General features: G+C 49.3%; 2 protein-coding genes and 3 non-coding genes across 5 annotated transcripts in view; 1 reads left to right on the top strand and 4 right to left on the bottom strand.

Moving 5' to 3' along the window:
* Positions 1 to 4281, bottom strand: part of BAZ2A (bromodomain adjacent to zinc finger domain 2A) — a 41193-nt gene extending 36912 nt beyond the window's left edge. The window contains exons 1-2 of the mRNA XM_056119928.1: positions 4231 to 4281; positions 579 to 657 (exon numbers count right to left, since the gene is read on the bottom strand). The gene's annotated coding sequence lies outside the window, so the exon portion shown is untranslated. The remainder of the gene's footprint in view (positions 1 to 578; positions 658 to 4230) is intronic.
* Positions 4282 to 8249: 3968 nt separating this feature from the next.
* On the bottom strand, positions 8250 to 14278 carry ATP5F1B (ATP synthase F1 subunit beta). The gene is made up of 10 exons (XM_056120267.1): positions 14123 to 14278; positions 13469 to 13651; positions 13065 to 13239; positions 12206 to 12327; positions 11752 to 11936; positions 10868 to 11026; positions 10637 to 10759; positions 9811 to 10023; positions 9189 to 9390; positions 8250 to 8509 (listed from the first exon to the last, which is right to left on the bottom strand). The coding sequence occupies exons 1-10, from the start codon at positions 14247 to 14249 to the stop codon at positions 8412 to 8414; spliced, it is 1587 nt and encodes a 528-aa protein (XP_055976242.1). The 5' UTR covers positions 14250 to 14278; the 3' UTR covers positions 8250 to 8411.
* LOC130029382 (small nucleolar RNA SNORD59) lies at positions 12046 to 12115 on the bottom strand. The gene has a single exon (XR_008793335.1). It is a non-coding gene; the product is annotated as a small nucleolar RNA SNORD59 (small nucleolar RNA).
* LOC130029383 (small nucleolar RNA SNORD59) lies at positions 13321 to 13399 on the bottom strand. The gene has a single exon (XR_008793336.1). It is a non-coding gene; the product is annotated as a small nucleolar RNA SNORD59 (small nucleolar RNA).
* Positions 14279 to 14831: 553 nt separating the features above from the next.
* LOC130029378 (U6 spliceosomal RNA) lies at positions 14832 to 14933 on the top strand. Its single transcript, XR_008793331.1, has one exon. It is a non-coding gene; the product is annotated as a U6 spliceosomal RNA (small nuclear RNA).
* The last annotated feature ends 12273 nt before the right edge of the window (positions 14934 to 27206 follow it).

The raw sequence follows: 27206 nt of genomic DNA, 5'->3' as shown, positions 1-27206 counted from the left end.
GGGGCTTGTCTCTCCCCGGGGGACGGGCGGTTCACATGGCCGCGCTCCGGGCGCCAGCAGGGGAGGGGACCGCGGGGGAGGGGGTCTGGGGTCCGGGAGGGGGGAGGGGGACGCGGCTCAACCGCGGGGCCCGAGCGGAGCCAACATGGCCGGCGGGGGAGGAGGGAGCCGGAGCCGGAGGGGGCGGGGAAGCTGCGGCCGGAGAGAGCCGCCCTCCGCGGCCTCCGCCGCCGGGTCCTAGTGCCCGCGGGCCGGACTCCCCGACCCGGATCTGGGTCCTAGCGCCGCAGCTTCACGGCCGCTCCCTCCGCATCGTGCGTGTCCCATTGTGGGCGAGAGTCCTTCCTGCTTCGCGCTGCAAACTGAAAGGCGTGCCACGGTCTCAAGGTTAACCTGAAAGACTAGCCCAAATTTCTAGGGCGGAACCAGGTGGCTCTCCGCAAACGCCAGCTGGGTGGTGGGGAGGCTTTTGGGAAAGTGAAGAGCAGAAGCAGCAAGGTTAGTCGGGAAAAGTTCGGTCCTGGCAAAAGGACTGGGGGCGAGGCAAGCGCTCGCGCGGCAATCTGCTGCCCACTCACCTCTGTCCCGTGGGGGCTGCCTGGTCCTCCCTGGATCACTTCCCCGGCATCTGCAGGGCGCTGGGAGTCGGTAAGATTCCTGTGCGTGGGAAAGGAGGCTTAGCTCTGGGAACCGACAAGACCCGGTCCAGTCTGTGCAAGGGATGAGCCAGGAAAACAGAGCAGATTAAATACCCCAAACGCCCACCTATCCTATACCTGGGAAACTCTCAGTATAATTCTGAAAGTCTGAAAACCCTGAAAATCTAACAGGAGTGGTTTGAAATGGACTGAAATGTCTATAGCAGGGCCTCTAAAGAGGGACAGTGTGGTACGACGTTAGAACTGAGAGAATGTCTAGTTCAACCTTCTCTTGTTTGTCAGATGAAGATATTAAGGCCCAGCGAGGCTTGCCGACGTGTTCAAGGTCAAGTAGCAGATAAACACTAGTAATCAGGCTTCCTTCCCTTGACACTCAACAAATTTGTACAGACTTCAAGATCATTCCTGCCCCACCCCCCGCCCCTTGAATTCAATGCAGTTCTACAAACTGAGTATTCTGAAGGCTAAAGAGTGGGCATGAAGAAACTGAACAGGGCCAGAGAGAGTACATCAGGTAGGTCAGTTGCCTTGCACACCACTGTCCTGGGTTCGATCTCTGGCATCCTGTTTGGACCTGGAGCACTGCCAGGAGTGATTCCTGAGTGCAGAACCAGGAGTAACCCCTGAGCAACACCCAGCGCCCCCCCCCCAAAAAAAAAAGGAAAAGGAAAGAAACTGGGAGGTTGGGAGTTCAACAAATACCTTTTCCTCTGGGGACGTGGGGTGGGAAGAGGCCTGGAAACTAGGTGGGGACAGCACCAAATCCCATGAGTCGAGATTGGATTCCCTCATCCCATGAGGAGGGTCGACTGTTTCAGAATTTGAGAAAAACCCCGCTCCTCACTACAAATGGCTGAGAACGACTAAGAGAGAAACAAGCTTTAGCAAAACCTCAAAGTGTGCGTGTGCCAGAAAGAGGGGCGGCTGGGGGTAGGGTGTGGAGAGGGTGGGTATCGTCGCCTTCGGGGAAGGAAAGTGGACCACCAGGGAGGGGCAGGCAGAAATGAAACTCCTCGCCTCTTGCCTAAATAATAAATTTAAAGGCCACCCGGGGGAAAAAGCAGCAATCTGTAACTGCCTTAGCTAGCCTTCAGGTCCCAAAGTAGTCTTTCCATTCTGGAGAAAGCAGGGACTCAGCAAATATCTAAATCGTGCCCTACCCTTTGCCCCCACGCACCCTCCCAAGAAATAAAGGCAGGGAAGACAGCTGAAGGAACTGCTCCTAGGAGGCCGCAGCAGACTGGGTAACCTTTTTTCTCTTCCCTTCTCCAGGGCAGAGGAGGGAGACGCTTCCGACCGACCGCCCGCCCCCGGAGCAGGGCAGGCGAGTGATGAGCCGAGGCCGCGTCGGGGCGGGGCCTGTGCCAGTCAGACGGGTGTGGCCACGCCCCTCCCCCACACCCACACCCACCCACCGCCGGCTCCTCTAGGCTCCGGAAGAGCCGGTTACTCTTGTGCCCCACTGACTGTCCCCCACCCCTTCCGAGCCCCAGGCCTAGTCTCCAGGGCAACCCCGAGGACTAGCCCAGCGTGGAGCAGTTGGGAGTCGGGAGGTGTGGACAGGAAAGGCCTACCTGGTATTAGGGGGGGAAATGGGGCGGGATCCCTCCCTCCTTCCCTCCTGGTGCAGAAAGTACAGTCCCCTTCGACATAAAGGGGGAGCCCTGCTGACCCCCATCGAATCACAGGCTTGCTTGCTCCTCGAGGAAGGATGGGGGTGAAGCCAATATGCCAACAGCTGGGTGCCTGCTTCTTGCCAAAAGCTACCCCAAGCAGCAGCTGTGCTTCTCCCCCTATCCAGACGACAGAGGGCAGACTGACCCCATATGTCCCCAAACATTCCTCAATCCCATCAGACGTGGCCAATCACCAACCGCATCTCCTTTTAGGAAGCTACTAGAAAGGGAGAAGGGGCAAATGGTCGTTTTTAAAGCAGCTTGTGAGAAAAGCACCTAGGGAATACACCTAGGGAACACGCGAGGCCAGGTCAGCGGGCAGAAAATGAAGAGGACAGGAAGGGAAAACTTAGCACCTGCTCCCCCTTCTCACTCTCCCGATGTACACCAGGACTCTAGGGTCAGCTGCCATCATGCCTGGCTCCTCTGGAGCCAGATGGCTGGGGCTGGGACAGGGAAGAAAGTCAAGGGAGCCGAGACTCGTTTGCATCCTCCTCTCCAGCTCTCTCACACTCTTCCTTCCCTTACTCCTGGAATTCAACCCTGAACACCACTGCCGAATACCATCTGCCTCCCCCTGGCCCCCAGATTCCTCCCAGCTCCAGGACCAGGGCTCTGAAGGGTATGAAGTAAATCCATACAACCTGTCTCCTAATTCTGCACGGGCGGGGAGTAGGGTTTGGGATGGAAAACGAGAGCGCAAGAGCAGAAGGGGCAAAGCTAGGGGCTCAGCTGGACTTTGGGGGGTAAACCCCGATGGAGATGGGGGGAGGGTGAATCCTAAAGAATTCCCTCCCCCCATTGGTGAAACCGGCTCATAGGCTAATAGAGCCGGAGAGGGAGAAGGCCGGCAGCCCACAGCCCATCCACTTACAGGGTTCCCTTCTCCAGGTTACTGCAACACAGACAGACACACACACACACACACACACACACACACACACACACACACACTTTGTGGAGGCTAGATTCTCACAACACATCAAAAGGACCCTAACAACCCCCTTTTCCCCCCTCCACGTCGCTGTGTGCCCTCTCTATTCATCACAAAGTCCTGGCTCCAACTCCCCAGGCGGGCTTCTCCCGGGCCGCGTCAGGAGAGGAAGGGAGAAAGCCCTAATTTCTCCAAGGGGTGGGGACTCCCTTAACATCTGAATAGAGCAAGCGGCCTTCCCACGCCTCCACCGCCCAGAGACGGAGTCCCGGCCCCTCACCCACGCCAACAGTCCCTTAAGCCCGCGGATCATAGGTTTCTGGGTGCCCCCTCCGTTTTCGGGCGCCTAGGGCCGGGGCATTCCTAGACTGGGCGACTCGCGCCTGAAAAAAGGAAGGTTTTCCCCAGGCGGGGCGGATGCTCGGCTGAGATCGGGATCCCCCGCCCCCCGCCCCAACTCCGGGAGAGGAGGGCTGCGGGGACAAGCCGGGATGGGACTCGAGTCAACTTGAGGGGCTCCGCGGGGCAGAGCCCGAGAGTGACTGCAGCCCGCGTCGACCGGCTCGGCGGAGTCGGGGCGGCGGTTATGCCCCCTCCCGCCGGAGGTTAGGATGGCGTGGGAAAGCGCCGGTTCCGGAGGGGAGGAGGCGAAACCCGGACCGCGGGAGATCTTCCTGGCGAGGACAGCGCGGGGGAGGGGAGATCCTGGGCCCAGAATAGGAGGTTCGGGGTACCCGGGGGAGGCCGGCCGAGAGGCGTGGGAAGCCTGCGGGTCCGGTCGCGGCGCAGAGGCCAGGGGAGGGACGGGCGGGCAGGTCGCGCCACCGGGGTGCGGGGAGCGCGAGAGGCAGCTCCCGCGGGGGAGGGTCGGGGATCCCCCACCCCACCCCCACCCCCGGCGGGGACCTGCCGGGGCGGCCGCCTGGGGACTCCGGGGCCGGACGTGAGTGCCGGGCCTCACCTGGAGCTGGGCCGGGCCGCGGGCGGCGGCGGCGGCGGCGCAGGTGGCCGAGCCGGGCGGCGGCGGCGCCTCCTCCCCCAGCCCAGGGCCGGCGGCGGCGGCGGCGGCGGCGGCGGCGGCGGCGAGGGGGGGGCGGGGAGGTTGCGCTTAAAGGGGCAGGAGCTACCGGGGAAGGACCGGCGCTCGGGTAGGGCTGTCGTGATGAATCCGCGAGGGGGAGGGGAGGCGGGTGGCGTCTCCTAGGGGCGAGAACCAGGAAGGATCCGGATGGAGGAAGGGAACAGAGCCCAGGAAGAAGCGACAGAAACTTCTACAGCGGAGTGGAGGACTCGGGAGAGCCCCTCCACAAAGGAGAGCCGGGAGGCCGGGGGAGTCCCGAGGACTCCGAGCAGGGGTGAGGGTGCCGGAGAGGGAGCCCAAGGCCGAGCTGCCGGGGCTCCGCGGGGGCCCGACGCGGTGAACAGGTTCCTCGCGCGCTTCCGCAGCCCCGCCAGGCCCCTTCCCTGCAGCAGGGGAAAGGTACCGCTTCCTCGCCCCCGGCACTGCCCAAGCCGAAGAAGCCTCTGGAATCAGGAAGCCGCGAAGGCAGAGCCCTTCTAGGCCTTTCGAAAGGCCCGTGTGGACCCGAGCGCGGCCGGCCGATACCAACTCGAGGCGGCAGGCCGCCGCGAGACCGTGAGAACCGGCTCTGCTCTAGTTCAGTTTCCCCAAACCGGGGTCACCCCTGTAGCAACCTCCGGGGCCACAGGAAGCAGCTGCTCCGTGCAGCCCCCACCTGGTGGTGGGCCCGGGTGGGGGAGGAGAAGACAGAGAAGACGGCCGAGGAGAAACGGGGGAGCGGGGCCCTAAAAACCCCTCCCGAAAGGCGCTCTCCTTCCTGCCGGGAGGCCAAGCTAGCCGTGAGATGCAAAACACTGCTTGAATCCCAACGGCTTAGGTGAGGAGGGGTGAGTAGCAGCGGGAGCGGGCCCGGGGTGCAGAGCCCCAGACTTCCTTGGAACTGGCCACTGTCCCCAGTCGGCAGTTTCACCAGCTGAGCCTCATGCCCCCTCGAGCCCAGTTCCTCGCCTTCAACCCCCCATTGAGCAAAGGTTAGGCCCCACCCCTGCTGAGTCAGCCAGGGAAGGAGGGAGGCATCCCTTGGGCCTTTGGGGGGGGGGGGGGGCTGGTCCTCTTACTCACCCATGTCCGGCTGGCGGGGCTCCAGGCCAGGGACCACCCAGCTCTGCTCTGTCCTTGCTTTCCCGTCACCTGAAAACTGGTGCGAGATCCTACCCAGCCGGGAGCTGGGTAGTCGCACGGATCCAGAGGCCAATGTATGCTTCCTGCGAACCACAGGGCTGAACTGCTGTAGGGTGATGTCCCTGTGTGACAGACTGGGGCGGGGAGGGAGGAGGCGAGGCGAGGGCGGGGCTTCTCCGGGGAGAGAGGGAGGAGGAAACCGCGAGGACTGGGCAGAGCCAGGAGAAATATGGAGGAAGGTTAGATCTGTGTTGACACTCCTGGGGCGGTGGAGGAGTGGTAAAGGGGGAAGGAAATAAATAGTTGCAGCTAGCAGGAGAAGGTTCTCGAATGATGTTGCGAGACGTGAACGTGGCGGGGAGAGCGGGGTGGAAGAACGTGAACGACCTTTAGGCTCACAGTTCGCAGGTCCGCATCTGGGTGCCTTGGGAAAACAAAGCAGAAAGGCTGCCCCGGCCCCAGCCCCTCACCGGTTTGCTGCCCCTGGAGTCAGGACCTAGAGGAAGTGCTCCCCCCGCCCCACAACTCAGCATTTCCCCCAATCCAAGATTTCCTGGGAGCAAACTACAGAGACAGGCGGCTCGGGGGCTCCACCTTCCGTCCAGATCTTGCTAGAGGAGACTGGTGCCAAGGACGTCATAGGCAGATGGGTGGAAACTTCAGAGGCCCCCACTCCACCCCTGGCGCCTCTCCCAGGGCCCCTCCCCAACCTTCAGCCCCCAAGGGCCTCTGAATTGAGATCTTTTTTGTCTCCACCCTGCTTCCAGCCTATTTGAATGCTTCAGGGGTGGAGCTAATGGATGAAGGCTCCTCCTCAGGACAAAAGCCCCAGCTGGTTTGTAAACAGTCTTTAGCCGAGAACCACATCCTAGCTAATGGCCTTCTTGGATTTCAAAATGGTGAGATCAGTGCGTGTTCCTGCACTGTCCCCAGTATCACCACCAGAGGGCAGTAGGTGGGCCTGGGTCCGTAAAAGTGTCACCAAACCTGACCTTGCACTTTAATAGGTTCTGATTTCCATCAAATGCGACATGCACGTTTGTGTATCTCTTCTAAGGGTTCACCTATTAGAAGGTTAAAATAATAGGGAAAGTATCTAATCCCATTATCTAGTTCATAAATCCAAAACTTTCCTAAGGCAGCTTAGCAGCAGCTCAGGGTATCTCTCATGGTATTTTGTGCGCCCCTCAGAGCCTCAAAGGATCACAAAGCAAGTCCAGGCTTGCTCAAGTCAGGAACCAGTAGCTATGAAGGATGAAGTTAGACACAGGGTTAAGCCCAGGAATAGACCCAGGACCTCACGTGCTTGTTCTGTGACAAGGAGCCACATCTCAGGCCTAGGCTCACCTTCTAGGTAGGTCAGTCTTCATCTTCCAGAACGTCTTATCATGGCTAAAGGACTAGAGACAAGCAAAAAAGTACAGAAACTCCAGGTTCAATGTAAGTTCCCATAGCAGGAGTAGCCCTCTAGAACTTCTAGCGATGGCCCCAAAACCAAAACGTGTGATTTCCTTTCATTAAACTCGATTAACTCCTGACTTGTCTTAAAATAACTGTTATTAGGGGGGTCAGTGAGTAGCGCTGACCTGGGTTAAATCCCTGGCACCCCATGTAGTCCCACAAGCCCCACCAGGAACGATTACTGAGCACAGAGCCAAAACTAAGCCTAACAGGAGCAGGTAGCGTGCCCACCTTACATGCTGCCAACCCAGGTTCAATCCCCAGAACCCTGTATGATGCCCAGCCCACAAAGAGTAACCCCTGAGCACCACTGGGTGTGGCCTCCAACATTTTTTAAATATGTATTAATATTTTTCCTCCCAGTACACTAGGCCAGGGAGATAGCTTAGAGAAAGAGGACATCCAGGCTTACCAAGTGTGGTCCCAAAATCAAAGGAAAAAACAAATTAACAAAAAATGCCTTTGTTTAAGCAAACCCCAGTGTTATTTACTATACTGAGGTGAAATTCAAATTGCTTTCAACAAAATTATGTGGAAGGCCGAAGTTCAGGCTCTGTAATTTATATCACATCATCCACAGCAAGTCCTTACCTGTTAAAAGGGCCTTTCTGGGTTGGGGTGCAGGCTTTGCATATCAGAGCCCTGGGTCCAGTACCCAGGACTACATGGCCCCCAGGGCCCAGTGAAGCAAGATTGCAGAGTATGGCCCCAACAGAATATCTTTTTTTTTATGACCTCATTTCAAACATGTATGTCCTACTGTTTCTTGTGACTAAAACTAACCACTTAAGTGTTGATACGCAAGCGTAACACCAGGCTTATATGCCTTCATCACTGCCAACAATGAGGTAGATAGGGAAGTGAACACTAAATTGAGAAACATGATACCCTACCATCATAAACCAGAGCCTAAAATTTAGGGGGAAAAGGTGCCTGCTATGGGTAAGGAAGAGAGAAGGAAACTGGGGACATGGATGGAGGGAAAGGACCTGGTGTTGGAACATCCTATCTCTAAAATGTAATCATGAATTACTTTCTAATTCAGTGACGCAGTAAGAAATTTTAAAAAGCCACATACACGTTTCTACATGTGTTCAAGCTTTAGAAAATCAAACTAGGGGTGTGGAGAGATAGCACAGCAGTTAAGGCACTTGCCTTCCATACAACCAACTTGAGTTCGATCCCCAGCATCCCATACTGTCCCCTGAGCACTGTCAGGAGCAATTCCAGACTGCAGAGCCAGGAGTGTCATCGGGTATGGCCCCAAAACAAAGTAAAATAAAAACAGTGTTGGTTGTTTTCTCAGAACAAGACGATTCTGGAGGATGTGAATTTTATTGGAAACCTTAAATATTCTTCAGACAGAACACAATGCTTTTCAACCAAGGCTCTCACATGCCCTTAGGTAAACAGACTTTTTGGATTAGGGGTGAGGACAGCACAGGGGATGAGTGTTTTTACTTTGCCACAAGGACCCCTCACGAGTGCTCTTCAGCCAGCTTATCAGCTTTTGCCACAGCTTCTTCAATGGGTCCCACCATATAGAAGGCCTGCTCTGGGAGATGGTCATATTCACCTATACGGAGAGGGGGGGAAAAACAACTGTTAGGGGATGTCAATTCTTCTGCCTAGTGTGTATTTCTTAGCCCTGGAGGTCAGTCAGAGTGTGATGAATTTATGGCTGTCTGAGAAATCTTTTCCTCCTTACTCTCAGAAATCAAATTTACTAGCCTGAGTTCAAATTCTTGATCACGTTGGCTGTGTGATACTGCCAACAGATTACTTTAAACTTCTGAGCTTTTAGTATAAATCAAAGTGTTCCTCATAATGTGTTGTAATTCACTCTGAAGACTAGGCAAAGCTAAAAGCATTCAGTTGTATGTCAGTTAAGAATCAAAACATGTAAGTCTCAGGCTGGGAATGTGGATCAGTGGTAGAATGTCTTCCTCAGAAGTGAACCCAAGTTCACCACAAAATGTTCATTAAGGGCTTACTCCTGGCTGAACACTCAGGGATCGCTCCTGGCAGGGCTGGGAACCCTATGGGGAGCTGGGGATTGAACCTGGGTTGACTGCCTCCAAAGCACCCTATCTGCTATATACTCTTTCTCCAGCCCAATAGCAAGTACTTTTTGATTAAAAAAGTCTTTAAGTAAGACTTCAACATGTTGCTCGGTAACTGTCATAATGTGGAATATAGCAAGCATTCAAGCTTCTCTGTCATTTTTATATTCTGCTTGATATCCAATACCTCACCTGCCAAAATCTGCTGGAATCCTTTGATGGTCTCTTTTAGGGGTACCAGCTTCCCCATATGACCAGTGAAGACCTCAGCAACCTGGAATGGCTGAGATAAGAAACGCTGAATTTTCCGTGCTCGAGACACAGTCAACTTGTCTTCCTCAGAAAGTTCATCCATACCCAGGATGGCAATGATGTCCTGAAGGGATTTGTAGTCCTATGGAAGGAGAAGGGGAGCGATTTAAGAAGCCATAATACTTGGATTTGGATCCTAGAAAATGAACAGTCCCTTGTAACTGGAAAGTCGCTCTCTGCACAAAGTATTTTCCATCATAAGTGAAACAAGTACAAATTAATGAAGGGGAAGTTACACACTAGTGGTCAATTGTGTACTCAGCTAACATCAATGTCTTAATTTTCCTTCTCACCTGTTGCTATGAGAGAACACTAGATTCCGGTGCCTAAATACCTGAAAACTCAAGAGACTTCATTAGCACTCACTAGAAATCTCTGGTCTCGTCTTTCCTTAATCCACAGCAAACCACAACTGTCACTAGAAAAGAGCCTATCCCCTGATCTACTCCCCCAATCCCTTCTTTATGATTTTAGGGTCTCTGATCTCACTAGCAGAACTCACCTGAAGGATCTTTTGCACCCCACGGGCAACATCGTAATGCTCATTGCCAACAATGTTGGGATCCATGATGCGAGAGGTGGAATCGAGAGGATCCACAGCTGGGTAGATGCCCAATTCAGCAATAGCACGGGACAGCACAGTGGTAGCATCCAAATGGGCAAAAGTGGTGGCAGGGGCAGGGTCAGTCAAGTCATCAGCTGGCACATAAATAGCCTAAATAAAGCCAAGAAAACATGAAGAACCAAAACATGAAACCAAAGGTATTCCTACTTTAACAACCCCCCTTCCTCTAAACATTTAAGAGCCCACCTGAAGGAACCAGGGCAAATGCTTCAGATGCAGAAGACCAGAGTTTAACCCTGGCACCAGAAAGGTCCCAGGAACAAACTGGAAACAAACCAAAAACCCACAAAACAAAATGCCACCTCAAGAGTCTTTTTACCACCCAGAGGAGCTGCCAAGTTCATATATATCTGGTTCCTCTAGCTCTGTTTAAAAAAAAAAACTGACATTCCTTTTGTCTATACATTAATGCTGTCATCCACTTTTAGCATAAAAAAAATGCACCACTGTAGTACTTCATCAGAATAGTACATATTTAATGCTGTTTTCCGTGTAGCTCACCTCCCTGTAAGCTAAAAACTTTGTAGTCTACAATGACATGCTTACCTGGATTTATTTTAGTGTTTCCTAGAATTTTACACATTTTTTCAGAAAGCTCATGAACCAAATTGAGAGCTATATAGACAGAACTAAGTTTTATTCCTACCTCTCTCTCTACTCACCTTCACACAAATTAGGCCTGCCTTCATTTAATTATTCTTACCTGAACGGAGGTGATAGATCCCTTCTTGGTGGTGGTGATTCTTTCCTGCATGGTACCCATATCAGTGGCCAGTGTAGGCTGATAGCCCACAGCAGAAGGGATTCTGCCCAATAAAGCAGACACCTGAAAATAAAACATTATGGACATGTCTCAAGTGTCTTTATCTTTGACTTCATCTGCCTCATTCCAAAGGAAGGTCAATGAAACCAGTTGTCTCAGGCCTTCTCTTACCTCCGAGCCAGCCTGGGTAAAGCGAAAGATGTTATCAATGAACAGCAACACATCTTGACCTTCCTGGTCTCTGAAGTACTCGGCCACAGTCAGTCCCGTCAGAGCTACCCGGGCACGAGCACCAGGTGGTTCATTCATCTGACCGTACACCAGCGCCACCTGCAGTAATACGAATAGCAACAAAGAGCCTGGCTGAGGATGGAAACCATGTAGTCAAGGTCTAAGAAAATGACCTTCTCAGGTCAGAGAGTAAAGCCTAGTAAGGTGCTTGCATTACATGTGGCCAACCTAGATCTGATTCCATGAACCACTAGGAGTGATCTCTAAGCAGAGGCAGGAGTAAGCTGAGAAATGCTAGGTATGGCCAAAGGAAACCAAAGAGAAACAAAACTTTTTCATGAGTCATTTTGCTCCTAAATTATTCCTTTTAGATAAAAAGCTCAAAAATAATAATAATAAAAAAGATAACTTCTCATACTTAGGAGAAAAAAATTCCTGTAGGAAATAATCAAAACGAAAGGCTTACAATATGTCTTTCACTTTGAGTTGGTTTTCTAAGATATAAACCATCTCCCCCAAATTGGTTTTCAATTCATGGCACTATCTACCAAAAACAATGTCAGGAAATGTAACCTAATTTTAAAGAGAAAGAAAACAACCTATTAAGTGGGGGCTGGAGCAATAGTTCAGCTGGTAGGGCGTTTGCCTTGCACGTGGCCAACCCTGGTTCAATTCCCAGCATCCCATTTGGTACCCGTACACCACTAGGAGTCATTTCTGAGTGCAGGGCCAGGAATAACCCCTAAACATCACCAGGTGTGACCCCCTCCCGCCCCCCAAAAAGGGGAAAAACCTACTATGTGGGTTATCAGCTCAGTGCTTACCTTGGAGGTAGCATCTTTCAAGTTGATAACACCAGATTCAATCATTTCATGGTACAAGTCATTGCCCTCGCGAGTCCTTTCACCAACACCAGCAAATACAGAGTAACCACCATGGGCTTTGGCAACGTTGTTGATTAACTCCATAATCAGTACTGTCTTCCCAACTCCAGCACCACCAAACAGTCCTGGGAGAGGTTGAAAAGAGAATTAAGAAAATGTTTAGAAACCCTTATATTCCTCACAAAAAAGTGCTCCCAAATTTAAGCAAACTTAAAAAAAAATGCCGCCTACATTCCTTCTCAGAATGGCATCTGGCTTCAGCAAACTCAGAAGAACGAAAGTCAGAAGCTACTCATCAGTGAGGGATAATATCTCAGTACCCACTCATACCATGAAATTAATTATCTTTCTCCCCACATTTGGTTTGGAAAATATGTACCCACCACAAACATACCAATTTTGCCACCCTTGGCATAGGGAGCCAGCAGATCCACAACCTTGATACCAGTAACCAAAATTTCTTGCTCAACACTCATCTCTATGAATTCAGGAGCCTCAGCATGAATAGGAGCGAACCTGTAAAGAGAGAATCGGTGTCTATTCACCTTGTTGGAAGTTTCTCTCTACTAAGTCAAAATGTGAAGTTATGTCATTGAAGAAATCCTTTCGGGGACTGGAGAAAGAGTCCAGTGGCTAGGCTAGGGTGCTTGCCTTGCACACGGCCAAACCAGGTTCTATTCCAGATGGCCCCCTAAACACTGCCAGGAGTTAAGCCCTAAACACAGCTGGGTATGGCCCCAAAACAAAATTTCTTTCTTCAGAAATCAAATTTATAAGACACAGCAATGTGATTTCCTTTTACAGAGTCCTAGCAATAATTCTTCACTTCACATTTGAAAGTATCCCTAAATCAACAGGAAATACTAAGACCTACCTACAAGCAGTAGAAACCCCACAGTCAAACTGGAATTAAAACCCAACCAAGTGGGGTTTCTTCTGTAGGTCTTCATATTTTCTGCTGATTAGGAGAATTTCAAATGTGAAGTACTCTACCACTTGGCTACATCCCTGGTGCAGTATCCTTTAAATTTCTTTGGAGGAAGGGGTTTGAACCCTGTATCACATGGGCATATCTCTGGAGGAAAACTAAAGAGTGTCACAATGTAAAAAAAAAAAACTGAGAAAAATAAGTCCCATACCTCATCCTGAGCACCACCTGGAATGACCCCAAGCAGTCACTCAATAGTCCTTGAGCACTGCCAGCTGCAGCCAAACCCCCTCCCCCAACAAGATACAGTAAGAGAGATACTTACTGCTTGGTTTTGATAGGCCCTCTCTCATCAATAGGCTCTCCAATGACATTCATGATTCTGCCCAAGGTCTCGGGACCAACAGGGATTTTGATTGGTGCACCAGAATCCAGGACTTTCTGGCCTCTAACCAATCCTTCTGTACCATCCATGGCAATGGTCCTTACAGTGCTCTCACCTGTCAGATATAAAGACCGATTGGCCACGTGATATTTAATCCCGTACACGGCACCAAAGACCCAAGTTAACCAAGATTCCTCCTCCTCAGTTCCTTAAATTATGGCTTCAGCAAGCTCAGAAGAACGAAAGTCAATTTTTGATAAAATCATCACAGAAGGATTACACCCTGGTTTTTGAGATACTCGGAGTAAATAAGCTCTTAGTTATGCTTAACAAAATCGACTTACCCAAATGCTGGGCCACCTCCAAAACCAGCCTGGTGTCCCTGCCTTGCACTTCCAGGGCATTGAGAATGGGTGGAAGCCCTTCATCGAACTGGACGTCAACCACGGCGCCGATGACCGCCACGATGCGCCCGGTGGAGGTGCCCGCCTTCGGGGAAGGAGATGTCTGGGTCGCATAGTCTCTGGCTAATGCACACACACACACCAGAGAGAGTGGAAGGAACTGGGGTCAGTCGGGGCAGTTAAAGGTCATCGGAAGCCCCGTCTAAACCCACGAGGATTGGTGACTTCAGCTCAAGCCCGGCCTCCTTCCGCTTGCACGGAAGGCGTGTCTTGAGGGAGGGCCTGCACACTGTTCCCATCCCGCGCAAACCCCCCGCTAGTTCGAAAGCTCGGTGTCCCTTTTCGAGGCAAGGTCAATGCATCTGCCCGCGCTTTTCAGCCACACCGCGCCGATTTTTCCAAAACAAGACTAATCCGGGCCGGTGGAAGCGCCCGTGGGCGTCCCATTCTTGTTCTCTGACCTTCATAGGCTGCGGGACCCTGGCCCGGTCGTGCTTCCAACGACACAGATCCCGAAGGCCCGAGCAACAATCGCCCGCAGCTCAAGGTCACGGGGCTGCAGGCGTGAGCGCAGCTGCAAGAAGAGCCACTTACCAGACTGGAGAGCTGCCGGGGCCACCCGCAACAGGAGCTGGGCTTGGGGTAGCGGCGCGGAAGGACTGAGTCCCCGCAAGGCCCCAGAGGCCGAGGCGGCGGCCACACGACCCACAAGACCCAACATGGCGGAGTCCGGGTGGAGACTGATCGCTGCAGTGTTCGTGCTTCCAACATCCCCGGGGACGGGGCGTGGCCTGAACTGCAGTAAGCACTGCCATTGGATGAACTTACTGCTCATCACTCTTACCATTACTCTTATAGGGTAATAATTTCTCCTCTTCTCAACCATTGGTTGAAATAGGTGCTGATCTGAATTCCTTTTTCTACTGGTTACTGACAGGTTAGGGTCAACCCTTAAAGCTTCGAAATGTAATTGGACAACAGGGATGTCAGTTGGAGAGCGTGCTTGGCGGAACTGCGTGTATTAAAGAGGCGGAGTTCCTGTGGGGGAGCATGTGCACCGTCTTTGGCTGTCCTTGGGCCCTCTCCATGGGTAAGACCTTGAGCTAGGTGACAGTCTCTGAGGCGGGGGTTGGGAAAGTAGTAAGAACGCGTATCTCCTCTGATGGTGACCTTGGCCGCGTCAGAACGACTCTCTGAAGTCGAAATGAGTTTTTCTTTTTCCCTGGTGAGACTCCTAAGCTCCCAGGCAGCTAGCTCAGCAGGTCAGGAATACTGATTTAACACTTTACAGCTGTACAAATCAGTGCTTGCTTGGACAGCGCATACATGAAAATTGGAAGAAGACAGATCAGCATGGCTTCTGCACAGTGATGACATGTGAATTAGTGAAGCATTTCATTCTTTAGACAAAAGTAAACCATATAGGGCCAAAAATAAACCATATAGGGCCAAAAATAAACCATATAGGGCTGGAGAGAGTACAGTGCGTGGTTGTCGAAGGTTCAATCCCCCAGAGCCCCATAAGCACCGCCAGGAATGATCCCTGAGTGCAGAGCCAGGAGTAAGCCCTGAGCACCACTGGTGTGACACCAAGCCCAAATAAATAAATAAAACCTTTTAAAAAAATGTGGAGGCTATAGTACAGCAGGTTAGGGTACTTACCTTGAATGCAAGCTGACCTGTGTTTGATCCCCAGCACCCCATGATCTCCAGAACCCTGCCAGGAGTGATCCCTCAGCACAGAACCAGGAGTATCCCCTGAGTACAGTCGCCCAAGAACAATATTAAATAATTTTTTAATTATTTTCCCCCTTTTGAATTTATTTTTTAATTCAGTAACAGTGAGATACAGAATTACAAAGTTGTTCGTGATTGGGTTTCAGTCATATAATTTTCCAACACCCATAAATCAATTTTAAAATAAATAATGTAAACAGTCAGTTGATATAAGTGTACAAAGAAGAGAGAAAGAAAAATAAGACTTAGGACCTCCCTTTTAAAAAAAAAAAAAAAAGAAAAGCCTGAAAGATAATACAGTGGGTAATGTGCTTTGCTTGCACAGGCTGACTAGGGTTTAATCCCCACCACCATAGGAGTGCTCCCTGAGTACAGCACAAAACCAGAATTAAGCCCTTATCATTGCCAGGTTGGCACAAATAAAAAACCATGACAATGCACTAAACTTATAGGGCCTTATTACTATAGTATAAAATGAGTTGCTAACTAGGATAAATTACTAAGGAGGGGTAAATTTGGATCCCATAGAGATGTAGGACAGTTGTCTCAAAGCAGGGTAGTTGGTTGACCTCAATTGTGAAACATGAATAGAAATTACTAGGTTATCAGGAAATAATATTCCAAACACAAACTTGCATGAAATAGCAGATTCTTTTTGGGAGGAAGACTGGAATTGAGGAAGAGTAAAAGAGAGTAATAGAGATGAATTTAGACTGAAGGCCAGAGAGAAATATAGTAAATAGGGCATTTGCCTTGCACTCTACTAACCCAGGTAAGATCCACAGCACACCATATGGTCCCCTGAGCACCACCACGAGGTGATCCCTCAGTACAGAGCCAGGAGTAAAACTGAGTGCCATTGGGTGTGCCCCCTCCAGCAATTTTTTTTTAATTAGAATGAAAATCAGGAACTGTATCTTATTCATTGGATGGGAAATGAATGTAGAAGCTAAGAAGAGACTGATACGTGGAAGTGTTCTAGGGAAAGTGACAAAATGAATAGGACTATTTCTATTAAAAACTATATATATATTTATATATACTTATATATGTGGGCTGGAGCGATAGCACAGCGGTAGGGTGTTTGCCTTGCACGCAGCCAACATGGCCAACCCGAGTTCGATTCCTCCGCCCCTCTCAGAGAGCCTGGCAAGCTACCCATGATGTATTCGATATGCCAAACACAATAACAACAAGTCTTACGATAGAGATGTTACTGGGCCCGCTCAAGCAAATCGATGAACAACGGGAGGACTGTGACCGTGACTTATATATGCATATATGTGTGTATACATATATGTACATATATATATATGAGGTCATGGTGCTCGCCTTGCACATGACTGACTGGAATTTGATTACGGACACTTCATATGGTCTCTTGAGCCCGGCCAGGAGTAATCCCTGAGTAAAAAGCCAAGATTAAGCTCTCAGGTGTGACCCCCAAACAAAAAGACTGGGTAGATTCTCAGAGGGATAGCACTTTTTGTTTGTTTGGTGCCACATCCAGTGGTGCTAGCAGTTACTCCAGGCTCTGCACTCACTTAGTGGGGATTGAACAACCATATGTGGTGTTAGGGAATGAACCTGGCATGTGCAAAGCAAATGTCCTACCAACTATACTTTCCTGGTCCCAGGAAGCTCAGGCTTGATAGTTTGATTACAACATAGAGCACCACTAAGAGCAACCCCTAACTAGGTGTGACCCTAAAATAAAAGGTTTTTTAAAAAATATCTTTTTTGTTTTGTTTTTCCTTTTTTATAACTTTATTTATTGAGTCACCGTGAGAGCAGTTACAAAGCTTTCGGGTTTAAGTCTCGGTCATACAGTGAAACACCCGTCCCTTCACCAGTGCCCATTTTCCACCACCAAAAACCCCAGTATACAGGACCCCCATCCCACACCCTCCCCCTACCTGTGGGGCAGATGATTTCCACATTACTCTCTCTCTACTTTGATTACATTCAATATTTCGACACCAGACCCACCATTATTATTTGGGATTTTACCCCAACACTGAGATCTGCCGAAAAGGCAACAGTAGACAATTTGTTTTCTATTTCTGGTTATGAATAACATATTATGTCGCACGGGCACAGTAGTGGCTGTGCAGTTTTGGAATTCTGAAATTTTAACAATTAAATCTGGAGGGATTTCTGCCCAAACCTGCTGGGTTCTGAGATTTGTTCCTGAGTCTCTTGGATCATGGCTGTTAAGCAGCTTGATCAGGAGCCAGAGAGGCCGTTCGTGGAGGACGACTCGGGGTCTTGTTGGGACGGGGAAGAAAGGGCCAGCTCTACCCCCATCCCTCTCCCTCGAGGCCCCACGTGTCTCATCACTTCAGGCCCAAACCTGTCTGTCCAATGGCCTTTGGAGGATGGCGGAAAATATCTTTGTTTTTTGGAAGGCAAATCAAACACTGTGATCACTTGTGCAATCTCTCTGGCCTAAAAACACACAAAAATTTTAAAGGGAAATCAGGGCCAGAGTGATAAAATAGCAGGTCATGTGCTTATCTTGCCCATGGCTAAACCAGGTTCAATCCCTAGTACCCCACCTGGTTCCCCAAACCCACCAAAAGTGTTACCTGAGCACAGAGCCAAGAGTAAGCCCTAAGCACAGGTGGGTGTGGGCCTCCTCTCCAGGCCAGGAAAATAAATCCAGTTATGGAGATAGCTGAAGTGATAATATGGGTAAAACTTGAGGGCATAATGCTGAGTGAATACCGTATATACATTTTCAAGCATGGAATCTAATAAAAAGAGCAGAATGGTGGTTACTCAGGGCCTGGGAGGTGAAAAAAAGGGTCAAAGGGTGTTAAGTTCTGGGGATGACCCTTGGACTATGACAACAGAGCTGATATTATAGAAGGAGGGGGGAGGGGAGGCGGGGGGAGGGTTGGGGAACAGCACAGGACAAAACAGACATCTCTTTCCTCCTTCTCCTCCCCTTCTTTTTTTCCTCCAACCCTCCCGTTTTTGGGCTACACCTGGCAGTGCTCAGGCTTACTCATGGCTCTGTATTCAAGGATCACTCTTGGTGGTGCTCAAGGACTATATAAGGTTCCAGGAATCAAACCTAGATCAACTGCATGCAAGGAAAGTATGCTGCCAACTGAACTCTCTCTCCAGCTCTGAGGCAGACAACATTAACAGTACAGTAATTTAAATTATAATATATATGTATATATATATATATATATATTTATCTAGTTCTTACTCTCGAAGAACCTGGCAGGCTACCAGAGCATCCTGCCCACACAGCAGAGTCTCGCAAACTCCCCATGGCGTATTCAATATGCCATAACCCAGTAACAATGATGGGTCTCATTCCCCTGACCCTGAAAGAGCCTCGAATGTGGCACTTTCTAAAATCTCAGGGCTAGGATGGAGACATTACTGGTGCCTGCTCGAGGAAATCAATGAACAATGGAATGACAGTGATACAGTGATATATAGATATAGATATATATACACACATACATATCACACACACACACACACACACACACACACACACACATATAGCCAAAGAGATAGCTCAATGCAAAAGACAGCTGAATGCATGCTTAGTATATAGGTCTAGATTTGATCCTTGCTACCACCTTGTCCCTTGAATATGACCAGGAGCAAATCCAAATCACTGGGGCTGTGACTCCTCCCACAATTAAAAAAATTTAAATTAGAATAATGAAATTTAAAATTATGGTGACAAAATGCACAGCATAGTATATATATATTTTTTAATTTAATTTTTTTGCTTTTTGGGTCACACCCGGTGATGCACAGGGGTTTCTCCTGGCTCTGCACTCAGGAATTACGCCTGGCAGTGCTCAGGGGACCATATGAGATGCTGGGAATAGGTCAGCTGCATTCAAGGCAAACGCCCTACTCAGCATGGTATATATTTGAAAGCTGCTATAAGGGTTGTACAAAAGTTGCTAAGAGGGGCTAGTATATAGTTCAGTGGTACAACACTTGTTTTGCGTACGTGACACCCTGAACTCTATACCTGGCATTACCAAAAATTAAAAAAAATTTTTTTAAATTAGGAGGTGAAGAGATAGTACATATGGTAAGCTTAGCACTCAACTTGAAGGTGGCTGACCTGGGTTCAATCCCCAGCACCCGATATGGTCCCCCAAGCTCTGACAGCAGTGATCCTTGATCACCTCTGATTAAAGATCACTTAATCACTTAATCACTTAACTTCCCGTCAGTCGTCGATTTGCTCGAGCGGGCGCCAGTAACGTCTCCATTTGTCCCTGTCGCGTGCTAGTGTAGCCCAATGGCATCTGTTCTATCGTTCATGATCTTGACGAAGAAGTCTGACCATCTGGAAGGTGGGCGGCCACGCGGTCTTTTGACATCCCGTGGAATCCAGTCGGTAACAGCTCTAGTCCAGCGGTCGTCTTTAAATCTCATTACGTGACCAGCCCATCTGATTTTCGACACCTTGGCAAATGAGACAGCGTCCCTGATTCTTGATCGTCGACGGATGTCAGAACTCCGGATTCTTTCTCTCATTTGAGTGAAATGTGATATTCCAAGCATAGCTCTTTCTATTCTTCTTTGGGAGACCTGAATAGCGTTCTCATCTTGTTTGCGTAGGGCCCAGGTCTCTGAGGCATATGTTAATGCAGGAAGAACAGTGGAATCAAAGAGATGTGCCCGGAGCCGGAGGTTCTTCGTCCTCATAGCTATTTCTTCGATGTTCTTGAAGGCGTTCCAAGCCGCTCTCTTCCTCCTGCGCAGCTCGGGTGCCAGGTCATTTGTCATGTTGACCTCTCCACCTAGGTACACATAGCTGTTGCATTCGGAGATGGTCGTTCCATTGAGAGCGAATGGGGCGTCAGGAACAAGGCTGTTTCTCATAAACATTGTCTTCGTAAGATTCAGCTGTAGTCCTACCGTTCCACACTCATGGTCAAAGTCGGCCAGCATTTGTGCCGCTTGACTGATGTTTGGTGTTATTAAAACAATATCATCAGCAAAGCGGAGGTGGTGTAGTTGCCGACCATCTATCTTCACTCCCATTCCTTCCCATTCCAGTCGTCGCATGATGTTCTCGAGGGTGGCACTGAAGAGTTTCGGTGAAATGGTATCACCCTGCCGCACCCCTCTCTTGACATCAACGATCACTTCTTTGTAGAATGGTGAGATCCTGGTAGTGAATCCGCAATACAGCTCACGGAGGATCCTGATGTATTGGGCTTGAATGCCCTGATTGGCTAGGGCTTCAATGACCGCTTCCGTCTCAACAGAATCAAAGGCCTTCTTTAAATCAATGAACGTTAAGCAGAGCGGCATCTTGAACTCCCGAGAAACCTCAATGAGTTTGGTTATTGTGTGGATATGGTCGATGGTGCTGAATCCTTTGCGGAACCCGGCTTGCTCGCATGGTTGTCCTTCATCTAGTGTTCTGCCAATCCTATTCAGGATGACTCGAGTGAACAACTTGTAGATGACAGACAATAGGCAGATCAGGCGATAGTTGCCAATGTCATGGATGTCTCCCTTCTTGAACAGTAGTACGGTCCTGCTGGTTTTCCATTGGGATGGAACCTTGCATTCAGACAGGTAGCGAGTGAAGAGCCGAGCCAGTGTATTGATGAGTACTGACGGCAGGGTCTTCAGGTGTTCAGGTCTGACCTTGTCTGGGCCGGGTGCTGTTTGTTCCTTTACCGACGAAATGGCATGTCGGATTTCGGAAGGGAGAACGTTGGGAACGACATATCCATCCTGTGGAATTTGGTATGTCAGCAAGTGGACATGGCTATCGAAGAGATTTGAGTAGAAGTCATGGATAATCTTCTCCATTGCCGTTCTGGAGGATGTGATGGATCCATCAGGACGTCGGAGGGCAGTCATCTTGGTCATGTAGTTGGCGAAGGACAGGCGGGCGTTACGAATACTTTTCCCGGCTTCTGCCGCATCTACCAGTACTTCTGCTCTTCTCTCTTTGAGGTCTTCCTTGATCGCATCTCTGCACTGCTTTGCGAGCTCAGACGTTAGCTTGCGGTTGCCTGAGGCATGCGCCAAACCACGCTGGCGAATTAGCTCAAGAGTTTTCGAAGATAGGCGATTTTTTGTGGCTATCTCTCTCTTGGCATTCCTTGCACATTCATGGAGGTGCTGAACCAGTCGATCGTATTCCTCGTCAATGTTGTCAACAATGGCATCTTCCCATGTTGCCGCAATAGTACCAAAGAGTTCCCAGTTGATGGTCATTCTGGGAGTTCTCTTTTTGAACTTTGCAGCCCTTTCTCCCCGCTCTGTGAAGTAGAATTTTGCACGAAGGAGACAGTGGTCCGATCCCGTTCGAAATTTTGGGACAACAGCGACATCGGTCAGGCAAAACCGTCGATTGAATATGATGTGGTCTATTTCGTTGTGGAATCGTCCACCGGGAGACTCCCATGTCCATCGTTTAGATTCTGCCTTCTGGAACTGTGAGTTACCATGAATGGTCTTGGTCGACATGATGAACTCAGACAGTCTCTCACCCGGTTCGTTCCATTCTAGGCCATGGGTCCCGATGTGAAGTTCTTCAGCTGATCTTCTTGGTCCTATCTTGGCATTAAAATCACCCACAATGATCTTGTAGAAGGTGTGGTCTTCTTTATAGAACTTCTCTAGCTCCATGTAGAACTTCTCGATTTCTCTTTCATCATAATGAGATGTTGGTGCATAGACAACAAAGATAGAAACTGCAGGCAGTGAGTCACATCTATTCAAATGTAAACGTCCGGGTTGTTAGGCATTCGAATGAATCAATGCTCTTGGCCAAATTTGTGTTGACAAGGACACCGATGCCTCCAACACCTCTTTTATCGCATGTTCCGAGGAACAGTTCTTATCCAGTGTCGAAAACGGCATGGTGAGATTCGTGCCTTCTTGTCTCGGTCAGACCAATGATGTCATACTTGATCATTCGTGCTTGTACCATCAGGTCCTCGATGGATGCATCTGATGCTAGTGTACGTGCATTGAAAGTACAGACGATCATTTTTGTCTTCCTTCGTTGTGGCAGCCTAGGTCGGCCTTGAGATTTTGTCAGCCTCTCCTTTCTCATCCTTCTCAGTGCTGCCATGTCGGTGAAGCCTTCAGGGTCAGGTGAATGAGACCAGTTGTAGTTACTGGTTTTGGCATATCGAATACACAGCGGATAGCTTGCCAGGCTCTTCCGTGCGGGCGGAATACTCTCGGTAGCTTGCCAGTCTTTCCGAGAGGGATAGAGGCTTTTGGGGCGACCTCTAATCACCCTTGTAGGTGTTACCATATTTGAACCCTATCAAATATGGTACAACAATTCCGGAAGATGGGTATTTAGTGTCTTATGATGTGTCGCGTGGCCGCAAGCGGCCGCGCGGGTCCAGAAAGCATCCTGAAGTGTGGCGACGGCTGGGTAGTGGAAGTAGTAGTAATTCCTGAGCCTCCTGTTACACACCTGGAAACTCACAAAACTCATAGCAAAACAGCCATTAAGCCTCTGGACGTGATTAAAGATCAAAAACAAAAATATCGGGGACCAGAGAAATAGTGCAGAGGTTAAGGCACTTGCTTTGCACAAGGCTAGTTAGTCCCTTCAGCACCACCAGGAATAATACCTAAGCAGAGTCTGGAGTAAGTTCTTAGCATTGTCAGGTATAACCCAAACCTCCCTCCAATAAAAAGAAGTTGCTAAGATTTTTGATTCAACACATACAAAAGCACAAAAACCATAATTGTGTGCACGACAGATATGCTAACTTTATTTCAATAATTTCCCAATATTTACATACATCAAATCATTGTACAATTTTATCAATTACATCTCAATTAAGTGTGTGTGAGAGGAGCCTACCCAATTTATTCATCGATTTATTCATCCCTCATGCATTTTATTTGCATTTTTTGACTTGGTTTTTTGAACCAGTCCTAGAAGAGCTGAAGACCTACTCCCTGGCTTCATGCTTAGGGGTCTCAGTGGTGCTTTGGGGTTCCTGTGGTACTAAGGATCGAACCTGGGGCTCCTACATGCAGAGCATGTGCTCTAGCCCTTTTCCCAGCTCATACTTTTAACACACTTTACATGGCTATTTTTTAATTCTTTTTTCAGTTTTATTTACCTTTACTTCTGTGGATGTTGCAACAACCAAGGATAACACACACACTTGGTTATGGTGTGCGCCTTTTTATTCCTTCCCAAGCAGTGCTCAAGGGGTTTTGGAGTCACTCCCAGTGTTATACTTGGTCCAGTTCTGTGGATCTGAAAGTTCAGTGTTCTGCTGGTGAAACAGTTTAGCAGTGCTGAGTCCATCAGGTCACCCTGGTGCTGCTTGGTTTTTTTTTTTTCCTTTTTGAGTCACACCCAGCGATGCACAGGGGTTACTCCTGGCTCATGCACTCAGGAATCACTCCTGGCGGTGCTCAGAGGACCCGGGTCGGTCGCGTGAAAGGCAAACGCCCTACCCGCTATACTATTGCTCCAGCAGCACCTTGGCACTGCTTGGGAGTCACCAGGGCTACAAGTTGTACTTGGGGAACCAACCACTGCTGGGAACTGAACTCAAGGTCACAGCATGCAAAACATACACTCCGAGGGGCAGGAGTGATGGTATAGTTGGTGGGGCGTTTGCCTTGCATACAGCCGACCTGGGTTTGATCCCCAGCATCCCATATGGTCCCCTAAGCACAGCCAGGAGTAATTCCTGAGTGCAGAACCAGGAGTAACCCCTGAGCATTGCTGGGTGTGACCGCCCCCCCCAAAAACCAAAAACAAACAAACAAAAAAAACAACATACACTCGAGTCCTTTGGGCAATCTCCCTGCACCTTTCACATTTTAGATGTGGTGCTCACCAAATGTTGCAGTCCTTTGACACTTTGAGCACATTCAAGCTGGTTTGCATTCTGGGGGGTCAGTATGGAGTTCAAATTTTCCAGGGATTGCACTCTTGGTTGTAGTCGCTACACACGTTTTAGTTGCAGTGCTCTCTGGAGATCGTACCTTTTGCTTACGACACTGAAGGCTCACACATTCCTGGCTGCAGTAGAGCTGAAAATGCCTTATCGCTCTGGGATCTCACTGGGTGCATGTGGGCCTCATGGCCTCCTGCTCACAAGCCAAGCAATTACGCCACGTTGGACTTTGAATTTCTTTCCAATTTTTTTGAGGGGGGGGGTTTGTTTTTGTGCCACACCAAGCAATGCTCAGGGGTTACCCTGGACTCTGCACTGAAGAATTACTCCTTGTGGGGCTTGGAGGACCATATGGAATATCAGGGATTAAACCTGGGTCTGCAGCATGCCAGCCAAGTGCCATACCAACCGTATTATTGCCCCTATGACTCCAGCCCACTTTCCCAATTTTGGTTTACTCCTAGCTCTATGCACAAGGCAGGCACCCTATCTGCTCTACTCTGATCCTTCTTATTTTTGGAGGGGACATGGAGGGATATACCTTGCAGTGCTAAGGGTCTTCTTACAGCCCACTGCTTGGGGGACCATGAGATGTTGGGAATTAGAACCCAAATCTCTGGCATGCAAAGCATGCACTCAGTCCTTTGATATCTGTCTCTGGTTTTGTATTTAGAATTTCTTGGCTCCCAGATAACCTAAGTAATATTTTATGTAAAACAGAGGCAAGCCATAGAAAAAAAATGACTAATCTTGTTTTTTACCTAAATTTTTATCACTGACCCAAAATTCATGACTAAAAACCTTACCAACCTTAAGGTAAGAATTCCTTTCTGGGGCGGGAGGAGTGGGGATTGGCTTTGGGTTCACACCCAGTGGTGTTCAGGAATTACTTCTAGATTTGCAATCAGGAATTACTCCTGGTGGGATCTGGGGGACTATATAGGATGCCAGAGATCAAACCTGGGTAGGCCCTGTGCAAGGCAAGCGCCTTACCTGCTGTACTATCTCTGCAGCCTGAAAATTCCTTTTTTTTTTTCTTGTTTGCAGTGTTGCAGATTGAACTCGGGGTCTCTCTCACACACACAGGGCAAGTGCTCTACTACTGAACTGTCTGCCGGATAAGACCATTTTCCATCAACACCCACAATGATTACATACAACATCCTTCCAGAATTCTGATAACTGAAAATATACTTGTTTCCACATTTCTTCACCAAGATCATCACATTTTTGTTTTGGGGGCAAACCCGGCGGCAGAGCATGGTGGGAAGGGTGCCCCAAGCTTAATGTTGGGAGTTACTCCTGGAAACCGGAAAGTGCTTGGGGCATCAAAATTCAAAGCTGAGGTGCTCTTCATATAATCGTGTGGGGCAAGAGATACTACAGTGAAATGTGTGTATGCCTTGCTTGCAGACAACCTGTTTGACTCCTAGCACCACATATGATCCCATACGCTAACCAGGAACAATGCCTGAGCCCTGAGCACTGGATGTGGCCTATAAACAAAAGTCTGGGGTTGGGGGTATGATGCGCCAGCAGGTCAATCTGTACCAGTGAGGCGAGTGCATCAGCAGCCTGATGGCGCCTTCGGACTTCCAGATACCCCAAAATTGCTGCTGTGCCTTTAGCCAGTCCCTAAAAACTTGGGGCAAAGTTTGCCAAGAAAGTGAACGGTCAAAAGTTAGGTATGTGGGAAACACACCCACAAACCACCTCCGGCTCAGCTATATAATTGGAGGCATGGCCTCTCTGGTTCCTGATCGAACTGCTTAACGCCCATGATCCCAGAGACTCAGAAACAAGTCTCGAAACCCAATGGCTTTTGGCAGAAATGCGTCCGGTCCCTGCAGTACGTTACCGGTGCTGGGCCAACCCAGGTGGGAATAGGTTTCATGCCTTGGCCTGTTCTCCCTGGTGACCCAGTGGCCACCATCTGCCAGAGGCCACCGGACAGTCAGTTTTGGGCCCACAGTGACGAGACACGCAGGGCCTCACGGGATAGGGGTGGAGCCAGTCCTGTCCTCCCCATCCCAACGAGACCCCAAGTCATTGCCCACGAACGGCCTCTCTGGCTCCTGATCAAGCTGCTTAAGGGCCATGATCCCAGAGATTCAGAAGCAAATCTCGGAACCCAGCAGGTTTGGGCAGAAATCTCTCCAGATTTAAGTGTTAAAATTTCAGAATTTCAAAATCACGCAGCCACTACTGCAGCCACGTGACATCATAGGTTATTCATAACCAGCAATAGGAAACAAATTGTCTACTGTTGCCTTTTCAGCAGAATGAGTGTTAGGGTAAAATCTCAAATAATAATGGTGGGTCTGGTGTCAAAATATTGAATGTGAACAAAGTAGAGAGTAATGTGGAAATCATCTGCCCCACAGGTAGGGGGAAGGTGTGGGATGGGGGTATACTGGGGTTGTTGGGGGTTCAGAATGGGCACTGGTGAAGGTATGGGTGTTTCATTGTATGACCGAGACTTAGACCCAAAAGCTTTGTAACTGCTCTCACGGTGATTCAATAAATAAAATTACAAAAAAATGAAAAAAAAAAAGGTGGCGTACATGCACAATTCAATCAGCTAATCCGTGGCTGAATAAATGGCAGTACTCCTGCACTTAAAACAAAAAAATTAAAACAAAAATCTGGGGTAAGATGTTTGCCTTGCACAGTCAACCCAAGTTCAATCCCTGATACCCCATATTGTCCTGGGCCAGCCATGAGTGATCCCTGAATGTAGAGCCAGGAATAAGTTCTGAGAACAGGCAGATATGGCCCCAAAATAAAAACCAAACAAAATAAAAAATTTAATTTTGTCAAATTTGGTGTGTACTAGGATCCAACAGGGCCTCATACATGTGAGGCATGCTTTTAACACTGAACCACCTCATCCTCAAAGTAAAATATACAGGGGGCTGGAGCACAGCGGGTAGGGCCTTTGCCTTGCACGCTGCCAACATGGCCGACCCGGGTTCAATTCCCAGCATCCCATATGGTCCCCCGAGCACCACCAGGAGTAATTCCTGACTGCACGAGCC

The sequence above is a fragment of the Sorex fumeus genome, unplaced genomic scaffold (assembly GCF_029834395.1).
Source record: "Sorex fumeus unplaced genomic scaffold, SorFum_2.1 ptg000042l, whole genome shotgun sequence".
Lineage (NCBI taxonomy): Eukaryota > Metazoa > Chordata > Mammalia > Eulipotyphla > Soricidae > Sorex > Sorex fumeus.
Note: the sequence above shows the minus strand (reverse complement) of the source record. Positions and strands in the feature narration are given on the sequence as shown.

Bases quoted from the DNA above. Each gene is read 5' to 3' on its own strand.
- ATP5F1B (XM_056120267.1), bottom strand. From the start codon at position 14,249: ATGTTGGGTCTTGTGGGTCGTGTGGCCGCCGCCTCGGCCTCTGGGGCC. The intron at 13,652-14,122 runs GTAAGTGGCTCT...TGTGTGCATTAG, and splicing joins CCCGGCAGCTCTCCAGTCTG to CCAGAGACTATGCGACCCAG. The intron at 10,760-10,867 runs GTAAGAGAAGGC...TTTTATTTTCAG, and splicing joins TTACCCAGGCTGGCTCGGAG to GTGTCTGCTTTATTGGGCAG.